This window comes from Doryrhamphus excisus, chromosome 6 (genome assembly GCF_030265055.1).
Source record: "Doryrhamphus excisus isolate RoL2022-K1 chromosome 6, RoL_Dexc_1.0, whole genome shotgun sequence".
NCBI lineage: Eukaryota > Metazoa > Chordata > Actinopteri > Syngnathiformes > Syngnathidae > Doryrhamphus > Doryrhamphus excisus.
In genome coordinates this window covers 14,535,270-14,556,204 of record NC_080471.1, presented here as the reverse complement: position 1 = coordinate 14,556,204, position 20,935 = coordinate 14,535,270, and the positions used below count along the sequence as shown (strand labels likewise).

Genomic DNA, 20,935 nt, shown 5'->3' with positions numbered 1-20,935 from the left:
GTTTTTGTACAAAATCCCACTAAATTCACATCACAGAAAATGTATCAGTGTTGTATTTTCATACACAGATGTACTAAATTGCAGCAGGTTCTCTCCTGTCACACCTGGGTGACCTTCTCATGTCTGCACAGATGCTATCAGCCCGCTAACATGAGTCAAGACTCCCAAAAGGCTCTCAGGGTGGACAGCAGAGCACAGAGTCACCGGGCTACACCCAAATATTGTGCGTTGTTGCTAAAGCGAGGTCAGTCGTCGACTTATTTCAGGACGTGCTCTCCTATTAAGAATTCATGAATCCAAGTATTAGTTTACACCACTCTCTGACGGCATCCTGGTGCCCCCAACCCCCACCTTACATACTCACCGCAAGGCTGCAGACAGGCCATCAGTCCTAGTGTACTTTCAGCAATGATATCAAAAAGGTTTTTTTTTTTTTTTTGGTCAAGCCAAAGAGAGGTCACGCTAATAATACACGAGGTCAGCGGTGGGAGCCAGAGAGTCTCCCAGTCATTATTCATTAGTTCACAGTTAATGACAGTTGCAGGGGGAACCAGAACTTGGAGTCGGCCGCCATATGATGTCATCAACACATGCCAAGGGATTAGGAGGGCAGGCGGGGGACAAGAAGTGTGGATTATACAAAGAATATCACCACTATTCACATGCTGATAGATAGATGAGTGAATTTGGGGGTGTTTCATGGTGCTATTTTCCTTTTATAGCACATTCTAGACACTGTTTGATTAGATAGGAGTGGAGAGCTTTAACAAAGCAACACACCTTATTCAGTCATTGGCCGTGAAGTGAACAATGAAGGCCCGCCTACCCCGTCTAGCAGCACGTCTGATAATGACCATGCTGATAACGCCTCTTCTTTTATGACCCACATGAGAATCAACACAGCTCAGATAAAACATTTCACCAAGGAAATTGAGTCTATATATCAGCCCTAGCTCCATTTGTAATCTTTTATTAAAATGTCCCATGCTGTGTGCTTATATGCCACCCAAAAAAGTCTCCAATGCCATCCATAACGTATATCTCAAGTAATTATTATCAAGAATGCCTATTTATGTGCCTGTTTTGCGTCAGTATAAGTCCAAAGTGTGTTTTTGCGTTACGTTCAGATGAGTGAAGCTGTCAGATCAATAATATGAGCTTTCAGTTCTGCTTTCTGCCACTTCCGACCCCCCCATCCCAGCAGCGCCGGGTCATGCGAAAATTGAAAGCGACAGTGGAAGCAGCATGTTGAATTGGCTGATTGGACTAAGCTGTCATGGCCCAGATCAGAGCTGTTTAACACCGGGCCTGGACCAGGGACTCGAACTGCTAATACTGACCTGAAAGGAAGAAACAACTAACTAAGCCTTCATTTGATTTTGCTACCATTTGAAGGCATATATAATAAACACATCACATCTAATGTCATTGTTATTGATGCAATGCTAAGCGCTAGCATGCCAGCAACAGTAATCCCTCATTTATTCCAGACCCGACCGTAATAAGTGAATTCCCGCAAAGAAGATTTCTTATTTATAATTTGAATATTTTCATATAAAACCTGTTTACCACCTTCTAAGTATGTCAAATATATAAAATATAACATTGTTAGAGCCCCCTGGACATGAACTAACACCCCTATAGTCACCTTTACACTCATATTGTCCAATATGATAGACATATTAAATAGTAAATAAACCATTTAAGACATTTGACTCATGCTTGTGTGTGTTTCCTCGGGGGGCTAAGTGAAAAGCAGACAGGAAGTGACATCATAGTTTTAACTTGTTTCAGCTTCACGTGGGTTATGATCACCAAATTAGACCATGTCTTATTAGGGATTATTGTGGCTGTTTTGAGATCATTCAAACCTGCAATAAATGGCTGTTGTTGTGGCAATCAAGTCTGGTGCTTGTGTGTTTCACCAAACATCCCAGTAACATTACTGACACCTATAGTGACTAGTGTAGAATACAACATAGTAACATTTGAATGCCTTATATTTGTATTTCAGTTTATTTAGGAATGTTGGGATGGGGTTGTAGTCAGTCCATGACAGTTCCTAATGCTTTTTGTGGTGGATTTTGTCCCAGGACCCTTGACTTCATTACCCAACTCTTAAGTTGGTAGGATGACGTTGGATTTTCTTCATCACAGACATCACAGAGCTGGTGGATGTTAGAAACCTTTCACTCCTCCACCCTCCATCTGAGGATGCCGCACAAATTTGCAATAGGATTTAGATCCATCACCAGTCCCTTCAACTTTTTTAGCAAGGCAGCGGTCATCTTGGAGGTGTGTTTAGGATTCTTATCATGTTGGAATACTACCCTGCGGCTCAGTTTCCAAAGGCAGAAGATCATGCTCTGCTTCAGTAGGTCACAGGATATGCTGGCATACATGTTTCCCAAAGTGAACTGTGCTTCCCAATCGGAATAAAATAAGTCTATATTGGTCCCATTAATCCATGTCCTTAGTCTGATTGTCTTCAGGAAACTGTTTGCACACATTCCTGTATCAAAAGTACAAAAATACATACAACCAGCGATAAAACTTCATTTTCGGGGCAATACATTGACTGGTTTTCACAGTGCAGGGATTGGAACACCAACATAAATGAAATCTTCAAGATTAAAGTTCAAATGATATCAAAAGTTCAAGAAGAACTTCATGCTCTGTCTCCTTCATACTTTCTGCTCTGCGTTGTGAGGTGTTCAGGCTCATTTGTAATTGTGCTAGGCTCGAACTATATTTGTTTCCTGAGGAGACACACAATGCAAGACACACTTGCAATGTGTATCATGTAGGGAATCAATAAGCTTCGGTACCAAACCGAAGGTGATTACCAATGCATGTATCATATTAATAAGCTGCATTGTATTAAGCAGCCTCTATTTGCTTGTGTTAGACTATTTCCGTACCCGTACTAAGAAACTGTGTGGGATTTTCATAGACGTCATTTCACAAAAACAAATGATAAAACTTTAGCTGTCATTTTGCATTTTAAAGTGTCCTGGATATTTGCATCAATCTCCCCGAGTCCACTCACATCATGCATTCAAATGATCTTCATCATCTTTAGCGGCTGAATGGATTGTTTCCTATCAGGTGGAGGAATAACTTATGTACATTTGATGTCCTGCTGAGAACCCTTGAACGTAATAATACACCACAACACAGACACACCAGTGTTCAGTGTTATAAATCTGATGGGATTTGCATAATAGTTCCTGCCTGGCAAGCAGGAAGCAGGCCAGAGAGATCACATGGCTTAGGAAAGAAGAAGATGCTCACAGGCGATATGATTTTCCATGCACCACACGGAAACTCAGTCACAGCTTTCATTTAGGATTTTCCCAAATGCATTATAAGTAAAATAGTCTGTTCCAAAGTGTGTGTGTTTTTTTTAAACCTGTAAACCTCTTTCTCTATGAAAATGTACTTAACCTAAACTGATGAACGTGCCGTGATAGGCTGAAAGAACCAGACATTTTGCTTCAGATATTTTATTGATGCAATATTCCGGCACCCAAAAAGTCCATCCATGTAATTTATTTAAAGTGATCATTTTTTAATGTTTAAGCTATTACATGAGTTCATTAATATTATGTAGCCTACATACTAAAAATAGTTTCAGAAAATTGGAATATAGCAAAGGTTTATTTGACATAAACGTAGAAGTCAGTATTAATTTGAAAAAAATGTTATTCAGTTGTGTACATATATGTAAGAAAAAGCTTATTAATGCATATATAAGTATGAAATATACATTTTAATTATTTGTATAATTATGTTTTCTGTGATTTATTTCATTTGTTTAATGTTATTTAATTAAAATGTGTGATATTTTTCATCTTTGATCATATTTAAAATTAGTTTTAAATCTGTTATATTAATAATAATGCAATAAATGCTGTAAAATAAAAGATACATTTGGGAGAGTTTGACTTCAAATGTCTTGTGTTGCAGGTGATGCTGCAGGTTGACAATCACCAATCACAAAAAATCACCAAAATCAGAATTTTTAAAAATAGAAAAATATTTGGGTATTTTGGAAGAAAAATGAATCTGTGGCCCACGTGCCATAAAAGACTTGCGAGTTGTGTAATTGACTTTGTGTACACACGCCCATCAAATTAGATAATGACGTCTTGAATGTTTTGTATCTTAAAACATTCTCGCATGCAAACATCACACCGTGATGGTGTTTGAATGCAACAACAAAAAATGTCTCCCGTCTTTCCACAAAAAACGCTCCCACTTGTCCCATACATGTCCATATCCCAACATCACTGCTTTTTCTCCATCCTTCCCACCACCCCCCTCCTGCATGATTCCACTGATCTGAGCTTGAAATACGAAGACAGCAAATCACCAAGCCTTCAAATGTGTGATTTTTTTTTCTTCTTCTTTTCCTTTCTCAAAAGATCTCTAGAAGCAATCTCTGCCTGGCTGACCCCTGACAGCTGCACATCTCTTTATTTCTCTCTCCTCTGGCACTTCATTTGGTAGAAAAGCTCTGAGATTCACACCTCTGTCAGGCGGCACAAGTGTTTATTATGTGCACGCACACACACACACACAGCAGAGTGCATGTGCTCCTCAAAGGCCTCCGGGAGGAAAAACATGCATGTTACAGTCGGTGCTTGCTTTCCTTCAAGGCATGGCAGCTTCTTCTGCTAAAATAATGATAAAATACTGTTATATTGAAAAGTATTATTGTTGTATTTCTGCACTCTTCACAACCTGGACAATAACTGTATTTGTGTGCATTTGTTTGATGGTGGCAGCATGGCAGCATGGAGCCTGGTGGGCTGCATGCAGAGGCTCTATCATTAGATCGGATGGCAAGGCTTTATGCAAAGTGTTTTGCATAATTACATACCAAAGCCAGAATAGCCACCCTCAAATGTTATGGGTCACAAAGCATCAACAATTGCTGCATTATTGTCCACCACAGTACTGCCCCGCCAATGACAAGCCACTAAAAAAGAAGCAGCAACAGAAGAAGAAAGACGAAGAAAACGGTTCGAACTCATCTCAGTTTGAGAGATTACTTTTTAATTGCAGAATAAAAAAAAAAATAACATATCGTTTATGTTGCTTCAGAAAACATTTAATACACTCCTTAATTAAGACATTAATTTTCTATTTAAATTATTTTTTCCGGGGGAGGGTTATTTTGAAAAATAAAAATAAAATCAAACTCACTTTTTAAAGAAATAATGAAATGAAATCTACCTCCTGCACGATGAATTCGTTTCAATATCCAGTACCTCAAACCAATCTGTTATTGTGCATAAACTGTAATAAGAATTACAAATATATACAAGTCGTAAAACGCATCAATTCAAGTCAACTAAAATGTATTATGAAGTATTTTGGCTGCTAACATATACAATTATTAATAAGTAACATGAAATGTTTTAATTGTCTTCGATGACATGTATCGTCTTTATTCTTTTTAGACCGTTCATGGGAATAAAACAGCACACATATGGTGTCAAAAAACGATTCAAAGTAACAAACTCAATATTCAGTCGATGAAAACGTGAATGTACGTATTTTGTCCATTTAAAAAATGCATTTCTAAAATGGAATAATCAAATGAAAGTATTGAAATACGTTTGGAATTAACCCCTTCTTTCATCTCGGCCTTGTAATTCTAATTCCATAACGCTCTTTTATTTTTTGAAATGACAAATAATTATTTTACTCACGAAATTAGTCATTATTTTAACGATTGAGTGGCCTCAATAAAAAAAAGATTCCTACATGATTCCTTTCATGTTTCCCTTGATGAAATGAAAAATATATTTTTTGTAAAAGTCCTACATTCAAATCTGGTATACTTAATTAAAAAATGATCATCAATGCTAAACTTTGTTCATAAAAACGAAAAAATTAAGAAAGACAAAAATGAATAAAGCCGGTTTAAGCGCTGCAGGCAGCACAGGAAGGAGATTAAAGGTGCTGAACAGCGCCCTCTCGCTGTGGCTTGTCGCCACTACACCACCAGCAATGAGCCTCCTCTGTAGATTTGTCCTCTCTTAAGCTTGACCGGCTTCACTGTTGCACACAAACAGACACACAAAGTCTGTGACAGTAGCCCGCATGCTGCCGTCCTTTTTGGCGGCCATGCTTGTGCTTCTCCCCGCTGGTCGTTAGTGCATGAGCGGGCCGGGCCGGCGCCACTCACCGGGTCCTGTGGGGGTCACTCAGTGGGGTGGGGGGAGTGGTGAGTGGATTTGCTCCTGTAATGTCATTCTCTCCAATTGACCGCAGATCATCACATTAACGCGCTACCAAGTACCAAGTAAAAGTGGTACAAATATTTATAGTAATAATTGCACTGCATTTGGTGATTTATTATTATTATTAGTAGTAGTAGTGTTTTTATATCAGGGCATTGGATTTACGTATTCGTCATCAAATGAACAGAGTAGTTTTTTGTAAATATTTCCTTTTGAAGTTGCCACAATCTTCCTGTGTTTAGTTTTTGTGTACATTGATTGGTATTGTATATTGTATATTTGATTGTATTATTCTTTTTTCACGTGGACATAATCTGTACCTCACGAGGGGTGCGTGTATGCTGGAGCCTATCCCAGCTGTCTTCGGGCGAGAGGCGGGGTACACCCTGGACTGGTCGCCAACCAATCACAGGACACTTAAAGACAAACAACCATTCACACTCACATTCATACCTATGGACAATTTGGAGTCACTAATTAGCCTATTTGAGAGGAAGAACATACAGACGAATCATCAAAAATTATACAGTTTAACTCAAATAACATGTAAAGTCGTCACACTTTTGAGGTGTTATTTAAAAAATGTAATTTGGACTTTAAAACAACTGATTTCTTGTTTTTTTCACCTGTGGAACGTGTGGGTTGCAACTGTCGGTGGCAATGATAACGATAATGATAAAGGCTGGGTGGGATAAGCCTGATAATGGAGCGGAGTATTTTCTCAGGCTCAACGATGACACGAATCACGCCTAAAACAATAATTTCCAACAAAACATGAGATATCCGTGCTCCTTTGAACGCACCATTCATAAGTGCTGTATGAGCGAGTAGCGCAATTTTTAAACCTCATATTGTACTTGGGCAATGTGTCTTTTTTTTTTACAACGTGTCAGTAAAGATTGTAAAGGGGGTTACATTGATGGATGATAATAATTCAAAACAAATAATAACTTTTACAATTCACATTCATGGACAAATGAAGCCACTGCAATATATGCCAAGAAAGCAATCCATTGATTCTGAGTTGAACATTAGCAGGCCAATGTGTGTGTAATATGAAAGCATGGGTTCCCAAACTCAGGTTCAGGACCTAAAATTGGGTTGCCGAAAGCCATTTGTTGTTAATATGTTTGATATCAATTTTTATTCTTGGAAACCTCTGGAGCATTGGCTTTGAAAGTGTGTTTTCTGAAATACAGCATTCTATGTAGTTGGTGTACATAATGGAATATTACACTTTTTGAAGAGCAATTTTAGAGTGGACTTCCTTTTCTGCAATACACTAAAGTGTGTGGAAAGAGGATTTATGTACTCATAAGCCTCAACAGTACATACACCCGCACAGAATGCATACATGAAATATTTCTTATTTTGTCATGTATTTTACATGTATTTTAGAGCTGTTTGTAAGATGTTGCCCGCATCATATGTTGCAGGCACTGGCATTAATATCTACTTGTACTGTAATTCTTTAGATTGTGCGGGAGGATGCACGGAACCAAAGAGCATCAATGTCACATTTTTTCACGTTACATGTGCACACACACACACACACACACAAAATAAAGTTGCAGCTGTGAGTCCAAGGAAGTGGGTTTGCTCGTTTTTTGCTCTGTTGATCTCAGTTGTACTTCCTTGCACTGCGGGTAGATGGCACTATTTTCTCACATTTATGGCCGCTGTGTTGAATATAATGAATCATGTCCATCACGATTGACGTATAATGTTAATGTAAATAATTCAACACCTTTATAGCATTTGGAATGTTATTTAAAAATAAGAATAAAGTGGAATTAATAGATAATAATATGAACTCTATTACTATACAAGCAATGTATGTCGTAAAGTGCCACTCTATATGATATACTATAATGTGGAGGTGTTTTTTTTTTTTTAATAAAATAACATTAGTACAAAATTCGCTTGTGGTCGTGCGTGTGTCAAAAAGCATATCGCGTCTCACGGACGTCAAATAAAAGTGACATTATGTTCAGCCACACATCGGTGGGTTGTTTTTTTTATGTTTTTGCACTAATAAAATGTGTAATGCATCGTGAAGCTGTCAGGAGAAATCACGGCGATCCAACAACAAGCTCCGAGCACTTCGTTTCGTGCTAAATGCTACGATTAAGTAAGGCTGCCTGTCTTCAGAGACACTTTGCTCCGACAAACAGTGAAGACATCGCCGCCATGTGTAGATAAATGACGCTTTCAGCAAGGAGCCCATCATCATCACTACCATCATCATTTTAATCAACAGCAGCAAGCCACCCACGCATGCGCAATTGCAAAACACAGCAGCAGCAAAGTAAAAGTTGCAGTCCGATTATTCCTTCATATTGCCCATGCAGGTTTATTCCCAGCATCATGTAAGCCAATACTAATAATTAGTGACATACTCAAGCTTCTTTTGGGGGATTTTAAAGCGCCACATTCACGTGTGCTGGTGCAACACCCAAAATGTGACAAAATAATATTAAGGTGCACCGCATTAAGCCACTCTGCGCAATATTAAAGCAGCCAAACCATTCCTAAAAGAGAGTTATAATTGTCATAATTCAGTGATACAAAGAAGCCATGAAAGGATGTTCAAATTCATAAATTATAATTTAATACCAAGAACAAATTTACAGCAGAATGCTCGTTTTACAATAAGCTAACACAAACAAACAAACAAGAATCGTGTTCAACTATTATAAACTTTCACACACACTCACATATATCACTTGCAATTAATTCATAATAATCATCATCATTAAAAAAAAAGTATCTATACGTTATCAATACCCTGCAGTCATATATTTTTATATATTTATATAAAAAAGTGGGTTCATAATTACAATCATGTATCATTCTCTGGTCCATGTGTGTTCAATCAGCAGTGATCCCTTTTTTGTTGTTGTTGTTTCTTTTTAGAATTCATTCACCCACAATTTTTTTTAAGTGGAATTGTGGTGAAGAAAAGCCAAGACAAAAAAGCACCCACGCACACACTCACGCGCACGCACGCACACACTCACACACACACACACGTAACATAAGACCCCCTCAAAAAGAAGTTAAAATAACTTCCATTTTTAAAACTGCTCACCCTGTTTTTTTAAAGTCCTAATGATGAACTTTGCTTCTTCGTGTGTGTATGTGTGTGTGTTTCTTTAAATACAAGGGCTAGTGTTGTGAATGCACAGATTATATCTATACAGTCCCAAAAGAAAAGAAGAGAGGAAAAAACATTTACATTTATATAGCAAAGGTAAAATAGGTTAGCGACCTGTGGCCATGCATTCACAGTCTAAATATACATGAAAGCAAATAAAGAAACAAAACATGTTGTAATAATAATAATAATAATAATAATATGTATGTACATTTCAAAACAGAACTTCTCAGTGCTACTAGCTAAACTCCATTTTGAAGACAAGAGAGAGAGAGAGAGAGAAAAAATGGCAACCACAGATTTCATCTTCATCACATATAGCTGGTATAAAAGAAACAAGTTGACCTATATTTACAACAATACTGCCTCACATCGGCGTGGTTCCATGTTCGATTTCGACTCGGGTTTTAAAAATTGTCCACTTTTTTTCTTTTTTTTTGTTGTTGTGGAGAAATCCCATCATGCTTGTCAGGCACTTAATGCTGAAAAGGGGAGGGTTGTTTAGTCATTTAATACTGCTATTAAACACTACATCGGCTTGGCTTTAAACTTGGATGACCCTTGACCCCCACCCCCCCATAAAGTCCTATGAGTCCTCCTAATAGGGTCGCTTGTGGGTTTCATTCTAAATTAAAGCAGAGGAAGTGACTTTTTAATATTTTTAAATGCTAATTTGGGAAGACCATCATTAAAAAGATTATCTATTTTAAAATTGCAAGGAGCTCATATTAATTAAAAAAAAAAGATATTTGCATTAAGTGTAACCCTCCCAGATGGTAGTGGTCATCCAATGAGAACATAAGTGCGCTTGCAGCATTAAGCCTAGATTATAAGTCTATAGTAACTCCTATTGCTGTGGTTTTAATTCTCTTTTTTGTACACATCTGTAGAAAATAACACCACCTGTACTACAGAACAGAAGTCACATATTAAACCGGTTTGGAACCAGGAAAAAAAGGAGGAAAGTACAAAAAAAAAAAAAAACACACACTATACATTTGGACACAGGACAAGTCATTGACTGAATAAAAAGGAAATTCCCTTATTTTCCCCTCCTTTTTTGTTTTACCCAAATGCACTTAATACTTAAAATTCCTCTTAAGGATGCCCATTTTTTTTCGTCTTTTTTTTTTCTTTCATTAAAAAACAACCATGTTCTCAGCCAGGTCAGTCCTTCTTTTTTCACAGTTCATGAAAGCCAGCCCAATGCTTGCTTTTTTCTTCCAATATTCCTTCCACAAAAAAGCAGCTATCAATGTATAGTCTCTCAGCACCCTCCCTCACAACACACACACACACACCAACACACACACCATCATCACCATCTTGCTGTGTGTGTGTGTGTGTGTGTTTGTCGCTGTCCTTCCTCTACTGAATGGACATATAAGGCCAGTTAAAACTGCTCCCCGACAGCAACATATCCCTGATGAGAGTTTCAATGGGTGTTTTACCTACCAAGCGGACGAAAAATAATTGTTCAATGACCGAGGAGGAAACCGTGCGCAGGGAGGGCAAGCGTAGGAGCAACTTGCCAAAGCGGGTGGGCTGGTTGGGATACTGGCTCCTCACATACTCCTCCAGGGCACACTGGGATTTCTCCTGCAAACTTTCCACATGGGCCACATCTGACAGACCACAAGCATCTATAGGGAAGAAGCAAAAACACAAATTAGTAATGATACCAAGTCTGGGTGCATGCAATTATTTGACACTGCCTTGACCACTTGGACCTACTCTACTGTTGTTGGCAATAAGATGTCACCATTGTGCTAAAATAATTAAGCCTATCCATGCACAGTGTTGGGAGACTCCCAGGCGGAGGAGGGGTGGTGTGAGTGGGGGACCTACTAACCTTTAGTGAGCAAAAGATTTAGCTTTTTAGGGGGGGGGGGTGAAAAAGCTCCCTCTTTCCCCCTCATAGATGTGCATGCGTGAAGGTGTCATAACTATAAATGTGCAGGATGTGCACATTTGTAGAAAAATAAAGAAAAAAGGGGACCTATATCAAGCAAGTATATATATTGATGCTGCTGCATTACTTTTTATATTATTTTAATGTTTTTTTTTTCATTCACAGATGTTACTGTACATATTTTAGATTATACAAAGTCACAGAATGCAAACTATTTTCTATTTGAGATTTTATGTTTTGCGGCAAAGCCTTGAAATGAAATGTCAATATGTCAAATGCAAACAACAAGATACAAATGCATTAAAAATATTTACACATATGCAAGGAGAATATTTCTAAAGATGAATAAAGTGAAAGCACCTCCATTATGTGCATGATGTCAATTAAAACCTCCCCCCCATCCCCATTATGTGCAATATTGTAGCCTCATTTTTGGTGACTCCCTACCCCCATTTCTTTTCCAGTCCGACCCCCCCCCCCTCTCTGCACATCATTTATATCTGTCATTGTCCACAAGATTGATGAATGACAGAAAACCAAGCATCTTCAATATATTATTATTAGTCCTATAATGTTTGAACATGTGAATGAAGCCATGGTTTTGACCGTGAAGGCAACATGGGTGAATGGAAGTTCTCCTTACCTGTGGTGAAGAGCACGATGGCCTTCAAGCAGCTGTACTCGGCCGAGTCGACGTGCAGGGCCTTGAGCTTCTCCACTTGCTCCTGGAAGATCCTAATGTGGTCCATGAAGGCCACCACCCTGTCCGCCGACATGGGCGAGGCATGCAGGCCCGCCGCCGCCAGCAGAGGGGCCACATGCAGGGGCATGGAGCACTGCGCTGCGTTGAGCACAAACAGCTCGCTCCACGTCAGCCTCAGCAGGGCCACCTGGTCGGTGATCTGGAGGTCCGGGAAGAAGGGAATATTCCTGGCCCACTCCACGGCGCTGAAGAGCATCCGGGCCGCCAGTTCGCAAATGTTCTCGATGCCCATGATGTTGTTGGGCTGCATGCACTGGCTGCCATAGCGGGACGTCGGGTAGGGCTCCGCTCGCAACAGCAGCGAGATATATCCCGATAGGTAGGAGTGGCAGTGGAGGGGGTCCCCGTTGGTCAAGGCGAACTGGCCGTGGTGTGGCTGCGTGGGTGGCACCCGTCCCCTTTGCACGGCTGCAGTAAAAAGAGAGACTACAGATATTGAAACCTGAATCCATCAAGCATTGTCAATTATGACACATTGGTCACATATTAGTGAAGGGGATTGAAAATGGCTGCACATGAAAATGGAAGAAACACAAAGACCCTCTAACCTACATAGCAATTCGTCTTCTTTTTTAATCTTTAGCCATACATTGTAGGTCTATTTTTGAACAACATTCCACGCACATATTCAACAAAGGCTCGAGTGGACGTGAGGACGCTCTCTCTTTTTAATCCTACCACCGCCATAACCGTGCACAATGCATCACAATAAACGCCATTTAGCTCCATTTTGTTACAAATCCCATGTTCACTGTGACGTCTGGGAGGTTTTAGGTGAAAATATTAGCGATGCATTCGAAGGTTAGGTGGAGGTGGGGAAAAACAAGGTCCAACAGAGCACCGACTCGAGCGTCAGCACAAGGCGGCACCACAGTACGCCTCCGCCGGCTAGCTTGAGAGGGAGCACCCGCTGGATCACACAAAGACACAGGCGTACATGAGTAAGATAAACAAAAAGTCTCAATACCTTCCCGTCTCATGCCGACCTTCAGGCATTTTTTGAGGCGGCAGTACTGACACTGATTGCGGTGGTGCTGGTCGATGGGACAGTTCCGGTTGGCCCGGCATGTGTACGTGAGGTTCCTCCGCACACTGCGCTTGAAGAAGCTCTTGCAGCCCTCGCAGGTGAACTGGCCGTAGTGCTTGCCGCTAGACTTGTCCCCGCATACCACGCACTCGATGTGTTGTGGCTGCTTCTCCGCCTGCTGCGAGCCCTGGTTCCCCGGCGTGGACTGCGCGTTGTTGGGCCCCCCTTGCACCGGGGTCTGCGGGGTCGGAGGGGCGACTTGCGAGGCTGTCAGACCCAGCTGGCCAGGCTGAGCGTTGGCCAGGGTGAGTCCGCCTTGAGTCTGCGAGGAAAGGGCGCCTTGGGTGTCAGCCACGTCGTCCTGGGAGCCTCTCCACACTACCATTGCCATATCTGCCTATCAGTCAACGGGGGGGAAACTTTTTGTCTGCCGTTTTGTCTCTCTTTTTTTCCCTCAGTTGTTTTTTTTCCTCCAAATGTCACCACCGAGACGCCGCGCTCGTTCCACTCCCGAAATGAGTCGACTGGAGCGGGTGGAAGAGGAGGCTGCTTCTCAAGAGCGAGGCCGAGTCGAGGGGGCTCCTACTGCCAGCCATCCAGCACCCCCATCGGAGGGGAAGGTGGGCCGAGTAGCGGAACAAGCAGCATGGAGGGGGGCTGAAGAGAGGAAGGATGGATCTTGCTCCTCTTCACAACAAATGTGGCCAACAGCTCCGGTGCAAGTCTTGAAGAATCACTCTCACACACACACAAAAATCTCCCTTCTTTTTGAGAGCCTGCAAATGTATTGTTATTATTGGAGATCCCCTCTTTTTTCCACAAAAAAGCCGCAAAAAAGATCACAACCTCCTGTTCTTCTTCCCGTGCGGTGTGCAAAAAGAAGCCGAATCAAAGTGATCAAATATGTTAAAAAGGCAAGGAGGTTAGGAAGTGATTGGGTATAGGAGCCCGGCTGGCAGAATGCTTTCTCTGTGATCAGCTCACTGAGCTCTCTATATAGTGAACTTTGACACGACTGCTGCAACTTAGCACACGTTACCATGGCGACGCGCTGCCATATAAGGAAGGCGAGTGTGTTTGACTGGTCAGAGCTCAGGGACCTCCCCCTGCACCTCATTGGCTGATCGGCACTTGTGCTACTTGGTGCCTCGCCAAGAGGAGCAGCCGCGGAGGTCGAGCGAGGGCCGCTGGGTCCTAAAAAGAGACGAATTCTCGGAAGAAGAAGGACGAGGGAAAGAGGGAAAGACTCACACATTTCTTGAAACACATAAAAATTACTCATCACTCTATATTCAATTTTATTTCTCAACACTTGATGTAAAGCAGCACAAAGATAAATGCATAATACATGCAATAGGGGAGAAAATAGAGCATTTGGGCAAATAATCTTTAAATTCATAAAGTGTACAACTCATTTCATAATATTAATTTTATACAGTATATAGGTGTATATACAAGTAGGTATAGAATGAGGAGCAAATACAGCTAATTACACTGGTCATCTTGGTCTGTAACAAAATAAAGTTTTGTCCAAAGAAGCACAAATATGGCAGATAGAGATAGCATGCAAACATTTGCACACATCTGTTATTTTTTGTCAATAAAGTTGATAGTTTTTTTTCTAAAGGAGAGGCTATGACCTCCCTCATCACACTTGAACTGAACCTGAAGCACTGTGTGTGCGCGCGTGTGTGTGTTATCCTTGCTGCATGCATTGTCCCCACAACGCAGTGTCCGGCTGCCCCCTAGCGTATGAAATTATACTGCATACAATGCAAGCAGAGCCTTTGCTTTCAGTTCGGAGGAATCATTCTTCCAAACGCAGCCTGCTTCAGTCTTTTGCTCCCTTCTGCCTCGATATAACTAAGCAGCGAACCTCTTTTTTTCTAATTGTTTAATATAAATTCTCCTGGATCACAAATAGATTAGAGGCGTTCACTGTTTCACAAATTGGATTTACCTGTTTTGTTATTTTTATTATTATTTTTCGACTTTGCAGCGCTTTCCATACTATTTTTGAGTACTTTATTGTTGAACAAATTATACGCTTGTTTGCATGACTTTGTTGGTTGTATTTGCAGATCTTACACACATCATATGAAGGATCTGTGAATTTACATGGGGGGACAAAAACTGCTATTTCGGATGTACCCTCCCTGCAAATGAGGTAAGAATACATTTTTCACACTTTATTAAGTTAAATTAGCAGGAGCGTTTTATGGTTTTTAATTCAAATGTTTCACAGATTAGATAAAATAGTTTCATTAAATGTAAAAATGGTCCTAAATTCCCTTGCATTTTTCTCATTAATTTACCCGCATCATATATAATGCCACAATAATGTATCCATCCATAACTCCATTTAATAGTGATTATGTTCCACAGCACACCTACCAAATGCATACGTTGCTGACGCGTCCGTGGCAGCGGCGTGCATCTTTCTTCTTTCCTATAAATCTTAATTTAGTCTTCTGTCTTTTCGACACAAGGAGTGACAGTCAACTTATCCTCCAGCACATACGAGAAAAAAAGAATTAAAAATAACTACGCTGTTTATTGCAAAACATGTCTGATTGTGCAAAAAAAAAAAAAAAAAAACTCAACTCATTGGCAAATTGCGTATAAATAAAAGTGTAAGACTTGTCCCAAACTAACTGCAGCAAGAAAGAAGTATATAGATCCCCCAAGGTCTTTTCTCTCCTTACTACAGCCTGCAAAAATGCTGCTTTGTGTGTGCTATAGTGCTGAAGAGAGGGAGGGGGTTGTGATGGGAGGGGGGTGTAGTAATGGTGGTGGTGGGGGGGACACCTGTCTGTATGTATGGGAAGCATGCATTGTGATATATACATATATCCAGATCCAGTGCATTGCATGCAAAGATACAAATTGTGCCGTGCAATTAGAGCTGCAATTAGCAAAAAATATGAAATAATGATTAATTTTTTAAACGTATTTATAATTATGTGTATTTGCCTAATATATGTAACGATGTTATGCACTTCAATTAATTATAAGGCTATAAAAAAAATTAATGAATTTTGAAAAACAAGGTTCCACCCACTTGGCTGTATTTAAAACACATTATGAAGAATTATATTGTTAATAACAGTTGATGTAGTGCGCGATTGTTCACCTTACAGGCAGAATGAGGATGGCTAAACTCGCTACATGAAAGCAGAACAATCGCAATCGATTAAGATGAGACAAGAGGATGTCGCCTGCACTTCATATTTACTGATCAGACACTAACAAACACACACACACTAACACAAATATAGGTAACGATTTCCCATGCTAGGGTAGTATTCGTAAAAGGAAGCCCCACTCACACACACTCACACACACACACTCACACATGCATGCAGTGTGATTGACACGGGAGTCAATCGATAAATGCATTAATATATTAATTACCAATTCAATGTGCATTTCTAGAAGTCATTCTTTCACACCGAAAAATAATGACAAAATGGGAAAAAAGTATTAATCTCATGCACGCAATAATTCACACTTCAAAAACGTGAAAGTCAAAAAAGTGTGTGTGTGTGTTGGAGAGGGGGGGTGGGAGGGTAGGAGAGGGGGGGCTTAATCTTATCTCTGCTTTCACCAAGTCCTCTATGCAGATAGCGGGACACTGACCCCGGAGGTCTCCAAAGTTCCCGGCCTGATTAACCCCTCCAGAGCCGCGCAGGAATAAAGGTTAACCCGGCTAATCAACTTCAAGAGTGTGATTGAATTAAGGTGACGCAGCACGGTAAGTCAACTGCATGGACCACTTAAAAAAAAAAAAAAAAAAGAAAGACTGAAAGAAAGAAACAGGTAAAGACTAGTGGTCATATTCATTTGCATTACAATCATTTTAAATTGAAGTTTTAATTAACTTCCAAGAGACAATGAAACTAAGTTTTATTGTTCTATATTTGCATTTACATCATCTTGCTTGTGTGCATGATCATAAGTATATATCATAAGTATATGATAAGTATATATCATCTATATAATCCATATGAGATCTAAAGATGCATTATTTTCATAGTAAATTTGTATTGATCTAATACTGTATGCATGTGTGCATGTGTACCTAATGTTGCGACCTGTGAAGCTAAAATAGCAACACCTCGGCTGACCTTTGACATTTAGTAAATTAGTCTGTCTTTGCTCTACTAATGTGTGTGTGTGAGATTGGCCTGCAGGATAGAAGGACCCGCACACACCAAATACACGTTTTGTGAGTGTCAGCATACATCACAACCATTTAGAAAGAGTTGATCCATGTAGATTTAGGCATGCCGCTTGCGTGTATATGTGTTTGCGTGCCCTTAGGGCCGCTATCTAAAAACGCAATAGATTCCAGATAGCTTCACTGTTCCTTTTGCCAATGATAAATTATAGTGCCAATTTGCAGAGATAGGGATCAATTTGTCTCAATGATCACTGTTTAGGCCCACTGCCAGCCTACTCTTAATGTATTTGTAAACACTGCTTGTTTGAATCATGAGCTCGCCACGGAATAAAAGTAGGAGCGCTATAAAGCGAGGGGGTGCGGGGTGGAGGGATTTGGCTTGCTGAAGACTTCGTGATGATGATGTCTCCAGGCAACAGTGGCTGGGAGGTCACAGGTTGAACTCTTGCACTAGTCGCTGGGAATCGTGTGCTAAGTGTAACCCTTAAGAAGACCTGCTGGAGTGCCCTTGGGTACGTCGCTCCCAGTGGACTTATACACACACTGACCAGTACCCCTCTCAGTGGTGTGTTTGAGTGCCCTCCCCCTACTTTTGTCGGTTGTACCCTCACCTCACATGTTTTTTTTTCAAGTGAATAAGACACAGGAGAGGAGAAACAAGCCCACATGTGCCCCCAAAGGCAGACAGCATATTGAATTACAGTAACTCAAGGTGCAGCGTGTAATATGTGTGTGTGTGTGTGTGTGTGTTTGAGGGCTCACTTGGGCTTCCCGTTGGAGTCGTTAAGGTTACATTTTAATTGCTAGATCATTCCATAGTGGTAATTGTTGCCACCACACCTTTATTGTGTTACAGCATGTATGTTTTTATAGCTCATGTGTTAACACTGTGATCATAAGAAACGGACAAATAAACTAAGACATTTTTCACAATAAGGATATTTTTATACCTTCTTGATTGACAATACATGAGCTGTGTAAGAAATTATGTCTTTACAAAAATACATATTTCATTTAATTTAGCTTCTTCTTGTTCTAAAATGACAACATTACCGAAATATTAGGAACACTACGCTAACCACAACCACAATATTCCATATACTAATAATCATACCTACCCTATTATCCAGTCATCCATTTTCTATGCCGTTTATCCTCGCGGGGTTGCTGGAGCCTATCCCAGCTGTCTTCAGGCGAGAGGCGGGGTACACCCTGGACTGGTCGCCAGCCAATCACAGGGCACATAAAGACAAACAAACATTCACACTAACATTTATACCTATGGACAATTCACAGTCACCAATTAACTGTGGAATGTGGGAGGAATCCCATAATTATGCTATAAATTAAAAAATAAAATAAAAATCCTCTCCAGTAACTATTATTCTGTTTCTTGTGTAACAAAATCTAAATTCTTTCATTTCCTGTACTCACTCATAGCTCAAACAACAATAACATATCTTCCAGTTCCAGTCTACAGTGCTAAGCCTTCTGGGTAATGTAGTCGATAAACATTTACCAACGCAATCGTGACAGTATCCATGCTTAAGCAATCTGCGAGGACAATGGAATTATTATGAAAGCAATTTCCCGTTGAAATACAAATGTTGACAGGGATAATAATATTAATCGATTAATTAATTGATATTAATTGATTGTGCAAGTATACTTACTGCTGTGGGCAGCTGGTGTATATAACATGTTTTGATTTGCTGTAATATGCTGGCAGTGTTTGTGCTTAATACAATTTTGTATCATTTTACAGATGACTTTGTGACATTTGTGACAATTTTATTTATTTATACTTTATTTGGGTGCATGGTATTTTCTTATATAAACTGTATGCGAATAAAGTATTTTTCCCTCCCTTGTGCTACTGTTTAAAAATAATTAGGCATATTATTTCGTCTCATCTTTAACATCTGTGTGATGACAAAAAAGTAAAAATACTACTACTACTACTTATTTCTGCTTATATGAGTAGGCCTACAAGAACACTTTAATTTGCATTGAGAGTGACACTACACAATTTGTTTGAAGTCCCTCTGCATGTTGTATATGTTTAAGATATTGAAACAATTGAAATGGTTTGTCTCCACATCTTCCTTTGTGGTCAGTACGGGAAAAATGTGAATAAATGGATCTCACAATGCAAAATAAATACAGTGCAGACTGTTTCTAAGCCTTGAAGATTTTTTCTTAATCATTTAGAATGAATCAATCATCAGCTAAGTCAAATTGGGTACCTGTGATTTCCCCCAGCCAATCAGCTAAGAAAGTTATTAGTATGAGTAACGATTGTATATTCCATTTGCAAGTATTTTTGAGACTACAGACATGTCTCCAGAGGCGACCTACAGTAGAAGGCTATAGTGTTATGGCGGACAACATGAGACATGAGACTCCCTGGAGACTTAAAGCTATACCATTGATGATACAATAAGCGAGGGGGGTTGTTGTTGTGGACATTTGATAGTGCAGCAGAGGTTAAAAAACTCACTTTTGTGCTCCCAAAGGTCTAGATGAGTTGTTATTGTTGAGTGCTGATAAGATATGAGACACGGTATATGTGCTACACTTATATATACTAAAAGACTTAGTGTGTTTTGCACTGTATATACATTTGATGTACTAATAGAATCAATGGCTCACCAGGTTCACATATGCAACCCTAAAAAGAGGAGTTTTAATTAAGATCATAAGCTCAAGCATGTATCTCCACATCAATGGGCAGGTGACTGTAAACAGCTACACTCTGGTGGCTGCCAGAGTGTAGTAGAAATGCAAGCAAATACATGAGGATGTTATAAATGCATGTAATGTTTACTACAACAGCAGCTGTAGACAGCACAGCAACACGTGCCCTCAGGCCAAAGCATGAAAGAGAGAGCGGCCACATATTATGCTGTGATGTAGCCTCATTTGCCTTGTGATGCTAAACACAAAGAGGAAAACAGAAGTGCAGGCAGCAATGATCGTGAGCTTGCAAAAAATAAAAATAAACAGCAGATGTAATTCTTTTTTTTCTTTTCTAATTGAGGTATTGTAACTAACTGTTACTTTCCTGACCTTGTTAATTATTTGGAGTAGTTCTGTTTGATTTTTATTGTGTAAGGTGGCAATTATCATGAATAACTGGCAGGAGGAGTGGCCTCTGAAACATATCATATTTAAGTTTCATGTGTGTGCATGTGCCGGTGCACAAGCAAAAATGTGGGCTTTGACTGTGTGGCTTATAGTCTAGACTTCTAGTCCTCTGCTTTATTTTTACTGAGCAAAGTGGTGGTTGTCATTAATAACTGCCAGGAGGAAAGATCATATTCACATTAAATGACATCAAGTCATTTGCTTGGACTTTTGCTTTTGATTTGACTTATTTTGAATGCTTCTGTTTTATTTCTATTACGATAAAGTGGCAGTGATAGATAACTGGCAAGAGGATTGATTCCATTCATCATAGGCTCACCTTTTCCAAGTGTGCTTGGGTCAAGGAAGTGTACCACACTTGAGTACGGGTCAGAGACTGGTTTGTAAGTGTCAAGTGTGCCGACACACAAAATGGATTGCCTAATCTGAAAGCCACAAAAAGTCATCGGAAAATCAAAACATACCCAAAGTTTGGTATGATTTTAATGTAAT

General features: G+C 39.9%; 1 protein-coding gene across 2 annotated transcripts; it reads right to left on the bottom strand.

Annotated features, from left to right (window-relative positions):
* Nucleotides 1-3,865: 3,865 nt before the first annotated feature.
* nr2f2 (nuclear receptor subfamily 2, group F, member 2) lies at nt 3,866-14,132 on the bottom strand. 2 transcript variants are annotated; one of them, XM_058075898.1, is made up of 3 exons: nt 13,054-14,132; nt 11,967-12,512; nt 3,866-11,054 (listed from the first exon to the last, which is right to left on the bottom strand). In XM_058075898.1, the coding sequence occupies exons 1-3, from the start codon at nt 13,502-13,504 to the stop codon at nt 10,780-10,782; spliced, it is 1,272 nt and encodes a 423-aa protein (XP_057931881.1). In that variant the 5' UTR covers nt 13,505-14,132; the 3' UTR covers nt 3,866-10,779. The 2 variants fall into 2 exon arrangements, with proteins under 2 accessions (XP_057931881.1, XP_057931882.1); XM_058075899.1 differs by having other exon boundaries at nt 3,868-11,054; nt 11,967-12,494; nt 13,054-14,125.
* Between the last annotated feature and the right edge of the window lie 6,803 nt (nt 14,133-20,935).

What these genes read in the sequence shown, in the direction of transcription:
- nr2f2 (XM_058075898.1), bottom strand. Translation starts at nt 13,504, where the DNA reads ATGGCAATGGTAGTGTGGAGAGGCTCCCAGGACGACGTGGCTGACACC. An exon ending in GGTCGGCATGAGACGGGAAG is followed by an intron (nt 12,513 to 13,053) that starts GTATTGAGACTT and finishes CAATATCTGTAG; the next exon opens with TCTCTCTTTTTACTGCAGCC. An exon ending in CATCGTGCTCTTCACCACAG is followed by an intron (nt 11,055 to 11,966) that starts GTAAGGAGAACT and finishes TCTTCCCTATAG; the next exon opens with ATGCTTGTGGTCTGTCAGAT.